Below are 8,376 nucleotides of genomic sequence, written 5' to 3' on the forward strand. Positions count from 1 at the left end.
TTTTTTTGGGGGGAGGGGGAGGATATTGTGCTTGGAGTAGATTTCCATGGAAAGAATTTTCTCTTGGGAGGAAAATTTCAGAGGAGTGAATATTCCAGGAGAAATGTTACACTGATGGGTTTCGACAGAATTGCTATACGAAATTCTTTTTAATTACATTTCCTTTGCCAATTTTTTTATGCGGACATGTTCCGGGGGAATTATCCAGCGGCTTTTTTCCGCGTGTTTTGTTTTCTGGGAAATAATTTCCACGGAAAAGGGAATTTCTGGAGTGATCAAGAAACCGATTAAAGATTAAAGACTTATTCAATTGAAGGACTGCCAGGGAGAATTTTGCATGGTGAATCGTCCACAAGCAATTTTACTGGGAGGGGGACTCTCTCAGCAAGGATGGAAAAGTCTGGAGGGAAATTGATAGGGAGGGGGTGTCCTCTCCACTGGACGAAATTTCCAGTAATTGTCCCGTTGGGGAAGGGGTATATTTCATAGTGGGTGAGCCAGATTTACCGGAACTAATTGAAAAACGAAAAAGAAATTAAGTCATATATGAAGGGTTGCCTCCTGCTGAATACCTTATCCTTTATGCTAAGTTTGACTGTTTACTAAAATTGAAACACTGAGGACTTTTAATTAGAATAAGAAGCTTTTTTTAAAGTGCTAATAGTTTTAGCTAAAGAGCAAGGTATTGAGGAGGGGGAAACCCTCCATATAGAAGCATAAATCTGCAAAAATTAATATGCAAATTGTTTCAATTTTGCATGTACAGTAAGCCTAGTTTGAACCTGCATTAGTAAAAAAAAAATTCAGAAATTAAATAAAAGAAACGTAATGTAAAATAAAGTAAGGATTGACATTTGACTCTGAAACTTTGTGACAAAGAGGTAAACTTCAGCGTAAAGAGCAGGGGATTGAAGAGGGGACAGCGCCTTTCATAAGCAGAATAATTTCTGTTTGTTTTAAGTTTTAATGTCGCTCCTTACTTTTCGTTTAAAAAAAACTGTTCTATTTCTCTCTATATTTTTTCCTTGCCTACAGCTAAGATCTGTTTTGATTATCCTTCTTTGCGGCTATTTACAACGAGTTTCTATTCAAATAGGTCAATAAAGTTACTGGGTTTGGACATCACTTAGAACAACGTATGGAAGAAATTTCCGTGAACTTGTTGGCAGATTATTTAATACGAGATGAGAATTCAGCAAAGGTCTATGATCTTATTAAGGAACTCCAGCTATTGTTCCGGAAGGAGTAGCTTTTTGGGGGGGAGGCTCTGGAGTTGGTATCCAAGTCACAGGAAGAGAATAAGTTTCGTGTCCAGTAAATTTCTCCTAAAAATTGCCGTGTACAAAATTTTTCCCGGATAATCCCAGGCACGGACACCCCCAGGTGATTGATTCTCCTATGCAGAAAATTACCCCGTGGAAAATTCTCCAACATGTAAAATCAGGCCGCCAAAGATAAAATAGAACAAATACAAATAATTTGAAAAAGAAGAGATTCTGGAATATTCTAACTATATTCCGAAATACACGTAAAATATTGTGTAGAATATCTGGTCAATGTTTATATTACCTGAACAATTGTTTTGGGTCGTGAAACTATTGTTAATAGATGCATTTTGTCTTTTGGAACATCTTTTCTCTCTTGCAAAACTACCGCAAATTCACCGTTATGGAGTTATTCCGGCCCAAATATTCTTGTATTTACACATATAGAATTGCAATCATTTCCGTTTTCGTTGATCGGATATTTGAAATCGCGAATCTGTAATAGTCTAAAAAAAAATTTGGGCGATATATTTGCACATTAGGGGGTGGGGGTAAAGCATAGCATATATTAATTACGTAAACAAACCATCGCTGTATTTAATATGTGCTATGCTTCCCCCCCCCCTAATTTGCAAATATATAATAACTCCATAACGGTGAGTTTGCGGTAGTTTTGCAAGAGAGAAAAGATGTTCCAAAAGTCAAAATGTATCTATTAACACTAGTTTCATGACCAATAACAATTGTTCAGGTAATATTAACATTGACCGAATATCCTAGGCAAGTATTTTTTTTTTTTTTTTTTTTTTTTTTTTTTTTATGGTCTCTATCGTCTTTTTGGAGGCTGCAGGTCAAGTTATCATTTAACAAGGTAAGATAAACATTAAAAAAAATCATTGAAACCAAGATTAGGATCTTCGCTCCTTCCCTCTTTATTTTTGGAAATTAGCACCCGCGTCCTGTGACTAACCATTGCAAAGACAAAGAATGTGCACACGCAATAAACAACAATCCAAGATTTGTATAAAACGATTTACTGTGCTAAATTTAAAAGCAATAATGGCACTCAAGTGCCTTAAGGGTTAAACAATGTGGCAGCAACGTATTTCCAAGCAATGATAATATAAGAATTTTATCAGATGGCTTTTAAAATTTGCAATGGAGAAGTTAAGATATTCATACAAAAGAGTCAATAGACATATCCCTGATATCCTCTGTTAGTCTTCCAGTCCTGGCGAAAAATAAAATAAAAAGGATTCATTACTGCTACTCATAGAAAACAACAGTTGTATCAAATACCCAAAACTGAGGGGGGGCGTTCAGTGAAGAGTATTTGGCTATGATTCACATGTTAGATAATGAAAATATCGATCAAGTGGACAGCTTCACTTACCAAGGTAGGCTATTATTATTAGTAAAGGTGGTGGATACAGTGAAGATATAAAAAGTTAAATGGCGAAGGCACAGGGTATTTTCTCACAGTTGAAAGGTTAGGAATAGGAAGATAAGTCTACAAGCCAATATTATAATATTGGAAGCTGCACTGAGGACAGAGGTTCAAGCATGGTTGCTTCAGAAAACATAAGTTGCCAGATGTTTCTTAGGTAGTCGACTGACTGACCCTATCTTATACAGTAAATTGCGGGGGAAATGTGGTACAATCCTTCTTTCTGGGGCTACAATAACATGGCTAGGATATTTTCTGTGGATGATGGATGTCATATTGCCAAAGATTATCCTTGTTGGTGAGCCGCGTAAAGCAAAACAAAAGCGGGTCCTCCCCAAATGAAGTAAGAGAATGTCGTAAGGAAATAGTTGAGAGAAATAGGGACATTTTAGCGGGATGGAAAGAGGGAGGCTTTGGAAAGATTGGATGGGAGGATCAGGTGGTGGCTTGATGGTGCAATGAGTTGCTAGCAGTAGTAGTAATATCTATAAAAATGTGAAGTTTTTGTATTTTTCCCAAGAAGGACGATCACGGATGTGTTATTGAGTAAAAAGTTTTTCGCCATTCTCTTTCACAAAACGTAAGTAGTCCATACTGGAGAAGTTAATCTCACATTCTAATTGATTCTGGGGATCATCCGTATCATCCTTTGAACAAATGGTAAAATTCTAGTTAATTGACTCCTTGCTATTTCAGAAAGGGTTTAGGTTAGGAGAATGAAACTTTCAGGGATGAATCTACAGACAAAAGTATGTCCCGGGAAGGTATTTTGAAGCAACTGCCTCCACTCCTTCTCCCTATAGAGGGCCCTAACCTTTGATTACCTTTAAAATATGTGTTATGAAAATGAAACCTTGCAAAATAAATCCTCTGCTTAATTGAAGTACAACAAAATTGTTTTCAGCTTCATAACTTTGCTCAAATCCATTTTATAAGGTTTTAAAGATATGCAAATACATTTCCTAAATTTTAAAAAAAAAAACATTAATATGGCTCAAAATTCTGCCCAAATAACAGGAATTGTATTTCCAGAACTAAAGGCAGAGAAAAAGCAACTAGTAACTGAAAATTAAGGTAAAATATTCTTTTGTCAAAATTTCAATAGGTATAAAAACTTTCAGGTAATGAAACATAGGAAAACATAGGAAAATGAAACTTTCAGGGATGAATCTAAAGACTAAAGTATGTCCTGTGAAGGTATTTTAAAGTACCCATCTCTACTCCTTCTCCCCCTAGAGGGCCCTGGAATTTGCCTACATGACAGGTCTATACCTATTGAAATTTTGACAAAACAACATTTTACCTGAATTTTCTGTTACTAGTTTTTTCTCTGCCTTTAGTTCTGAAATTGCAATTCCTCTTATTTGAGTAGAATTTTGGGCCATATCAATGTTTTTTTTTTCAAAATTTAGGAAATGTATTTGCATATCCTTAAAACCTTATAAAATGGAATTGAGCAAAGTTAAGAAGCTGAAAACAATTTTGCTGTACTTCAATTAAGCAGAAGATCTATTTTGCAAGGTTTCACTTTTATAACATACATATTTTTAAAGGTCATCAAAGGCCAAGGCCCTCTAGAGGCAGAAATTCTACCTAGACTATACAAAGGTTATTGATCACAATCCCCCCCCCCCAAAAAAAAAAAACTACAGCTTGTATAGGCACATATTACGTTACAGAACAAGACAAAATCCTATCAGGGATAGGGACTGATAAATGGTGGTGCCTACCGGCTTTATTTTTTCCATTCCGTGGCACTCCCATGTATAGTCCGTATAAAACATTTCCCATTTAGAAAAACTATTCTTACTTATCTGAATCCACACAAATTACACACAAATTCATAACCTGATCTGCCATCAAACGAGCGTTACGCTTGTTTATCCAATATTGGATTCGTTGAACCGACGTATTTTACACGAATACTCTTGCAATGGATGTAAACAGCCAAGACAGAACTGAAATTATCCAATATTAAGCAATATGCAGTTTTTATATTAGGCAAATTCTGTCCGCCTCTGTCCTATCCCAAGAAGATAGTTTTTTGATAAATGAGTGTTTGAATTATTTTGTTTCTTTTTCAGGATTTTAACAAATAAAATATAAATAAAAGCCTAAAATTAGGGCTATTGAGAAGGAAACATGTTCGTAAAACAGTTCTTACTTTGTAATCTACAGAAAATTGTAGTTAAACAATCTTGAAAGCAATTCCCTTAATTTTATCCCCTCCTTATTACGTAAATATGTAACCCAAACTACATATCTTCTATTCATTTGGCCACGTGTCAATCCTATATCAACCCCGTGTACCCGTAAAGTGGATCAACGCTGAAGAAATCAATTTGTTTTTAATTTTTCGGAAAAGTTTTTCCGAGGGAAGCAAACAGCGAATTTAAAACTTAAAACGGACAAAATTATTACTTCACAGCCTATGTAATATATATATATATATATATATATATATATATATATATATATATATATATATATATATATATATATATATATATAACTAGTAAAAATAAAACAACTAATTATGCTTCCCTATGTTTCTAGGATTAAAGAAATCCAGCGCTTTACTGAAAACAAAAAAGTCAAGTATAAAAACAGGAATATTGATTTTGGAGTCAGGAGTGAGTATGTAGCTTGACAACAATAAACTAATCTATAAAGCTTTTCATAGTCTTACACCAGTTGTGACATCAGTAACTTTTAGTACACAATTAAAATTATCTTTAAAACATAAGCATGAAATTATTATTTTTTAGTAACCGCAAAGTAATTGAACAAAACGCAGAAATATTAGATGGAATCATCATGTAGGCATTTTGGTCTTGCCAGCTATAATATCAATAGTAAGTAATATACAATCTTAAATTATGAGAAATTTGCTTTAATGTTACTTTAAATGAAGATCAAATAAGACATAATATGAACTCAGGAAATACGGCTATTTCTCTATATACACCAGTGATTGTGAAGCTATGATATTAATTCTATAGCTAGTTTATAGTTCTAATACTATCAAGATGGGTTTATTTTGAACTTGTCTACAAACTAATCATGAAACATCCTTTTAAGAACTAAAACGAGAGCCAGTCGTTGAACTGAGCCCTTGTGCAGAAGTGATACCAAATTAAACGAAAAAATAAAGCAACGATCTTAAAATAGATTGTTGCTATATCTTAAAAGGGAATGAATCTAAAAGGGATTGATAATATTGTATTCTGTAAAAAGTGGCCCTATTTCGTTTGCTTTTACTGTACCAAAACTCATCTATTATTTTGTGTTTTCAGTAAAGCGCTAGTTTTCTATAATCATAGAAACATAGGGAATCATATTTAGTTGGTTTATTTGTATTAGTTTTACTGATATATATATATATATATATATATATATATATATATATATATATATATATATATATATATATATATATATATATATATATATGTACTAGATAAGCCGTGAAGTAATAATTTTTGTTCGTTTTATGTTTCAACTTCGCTCTTTACCTCCCACTGAAAAATGTTGTTTTTTCAGATTAATCTTTGTTCATTTTTGATCAAATTTAATATAGAAACAAAGATGTCATCATCCTTTTTTTATTAATACGGAATAGTGTATGCTTGTTTAAGTTTTCATATCACACCTTAGTTAGAGTTAAAAACTTCTTTTTAATATCATTTCCAATGATCACCGATCTAGGGGAGATGAGACACCTCTAGAAAATACTGCAGACAACCCTTGACAGCTACGAAACGATTGCAGTCTATAACATTGATTATTACTTAAGAAAACAATAAAAAAAAAATTTAGGAACGTCTGTTTTTCCATGAATGAAAAACTGTTTTTACTCGGCCGATTTCTCCTAAAAAAGTTATCATGAAGACAAGGCTTTATAAATCGCCTATTGACTAGCAGAAACTAGAGGGCTACTATATCAAAAAAAGCTTTTTAAGGGATTATTTAAAAGTTTATATTTGTATGGAATCGCTTTTTACAAATATAACATGATAGCACATTTTTCTGCGATATTTTTCTGTTTGTCGGGTTACATTCGAACTCTTTTGGTTTTGCTAACCAAAATTTTGCTTAGGTTTTGAAAACATATAAAAATTTTCTTAGAAAAATAGTTACTCTTTCCTATCTGTCGAGGTTACCCACCTTCAAAAATCGTGTACACCATTTTGTTTAGTATAGATTTCTTGGCGTTATTTGATAAGCGATCAGAAATTGAATAAGTTTTTTGTCAACTGAAAGTAAAAAGCGACGTTAAAACTTGAGACGAACAGAAATTATTTCGTATATGAGGGTACTGCCCCCCTTGAAAAAATATCAAAAAGATCGTTGCATTGTTGTGTCTGCATTTAATTTAAATAAAAATGAGAAAAGATTAATTTAAAAAAAAAAATAATTTTTTGAGGGAAATAAAGAGCGAAGTTGAAACTTAAAATGATCAAAAATAATTGTTTCACAGTCAATCTAACATATATCAATAAAGCTAGTATAAATAAACCAAATAATCATCTATCTTTGTAAGATTATAAACAAGAGCCAAAAGCTCATATGGCACTTGTGACAAGGTCAGAAGAGCCAAGAGCCATGACCTCATATGGCACTGGTAATGAGGTTGGAACCTAAAATTAGACTCGGTAGTGGAGTTATCAGTTTTGCTGTTCTTTGTTTATTGGCAATTGATTCAAAGATAAAATTACACAGTGTTCCTGTAGTCTGTTCTTATTCGGTATTGTAACGGTTGTCCCACCAATTTTTATCCCGATCTCTCCACTCAAGCGTTTTCCAAGATTTCCGGTTTTCCCTTCCAACTCCCCCAATGTCACCGGATCCGTTCGGAATTTAAAATAAGAGCTCTGAGACACGAAGTCCTTCTAAATATCAAATTTCATTAGGATCTGATAACCCGTTCGTAAGTTACAAATAAACTCGTAAATAAACAAATAAAGTGCCCGAACTAGCAAAATCGGGACCGACAGACGGACAGAAATTGCGATCGCTATATGTCACTTGGTAAATACCAAGTGCCATAAAAACTAGTGCTTTACTGAAAACACAAAACAATATAGGAGTTTTGGTAGAAAGAAAGTAAGCCGATTACGCTCAATTTTTAAAGTATGCAAATAAAGCATTTTTTGAGCAATACTAAATAATAATAATAATTTATTTATCACCCACTTTACAAAACAGAGGTTAAGTGGAGTAAATACAAAAGGAAAACACCAAAAGAACAAGAGCTAAGAGCTCGTATGGCACTTTTGACGAGGCAGGAAGAGCTAAGAGCCGAGAGCTCATATGGTATGAGCTCTAACAAAATTCTATGAATCAATAGATTGATTTAAAAGGAAAATCAGAGGCTTAATGCCGGTCTGGATTTAAAATAAGAGCTCTGAGTCACGATGTCCTTCTAAATATCAAAATTCATTAAGATCCGATCACCCACTCGTAAGTTATAAATACCTCATTTTTTCTAATTTTTCCTCTCCCTTTAGCCCCCCCAGATGGTCGGATCTGGGAAAACGACTTTATCAAGCCAATTTGTGCAGCTCCCTGACATGCCTACCAATTTTCATCGTCTTAGCACGTCCAGAAACACCAAACTCGCCAATTCATTGAACTCCTCCCCCCAATTCCCCCAAAGAGAGC

General features: G+C 33.8%; 1 protein-coding gene across 4 annotated transcripts in view; it reads right to left on the minus strand.

The window, feature by feature from the left end:
- Nucleotides 1-4,698, minus strand: part of LOC136033114 (uncharacterized) — a 100,427-nt gene extending 95,729 nt beyond the window's left edge. For 2 of the 4 annotated variants that reach the window (XM_065713767.1, XM_065713758.1), the window contains exon 1: nucleotides 4,523-4,698. Coding sequence is in view for 2 of the 4 variants with exons in the window: in XM_065713751.1 (XP_065569823.1) it covers nucleotides 4,443-4,503 (61 nt within the window). In the remaining 2 variants the exon portion in view is untranslated. Of the gene's footprint in view, nucleotides 1-4,442 lie in introns of all 4 variants that reach the window. The other 2 variants (XM_065713751.1, XM_065713745.1) reach the window with 1 other exon arrangement.
- Between the last annotated feature and the right edge of the window lie 3,678 nt (nucleotides 4,699-8,376).

The sequence above is a fragment of the Artemia franciscana genome, chromosome 1, assembly GCF_032884065.1.
Source record: "Artemia franciscana chromosome 1, ASM3288406v1, whole genome shotgun sequence".
NCBI classification, from domain to species: domain Eukaryota; kingdom Metazoa; phylum Arthropoda; class Branchiopoda; order Anostraca; family Artemiidae; genus Artemia; species Artemia franciscana.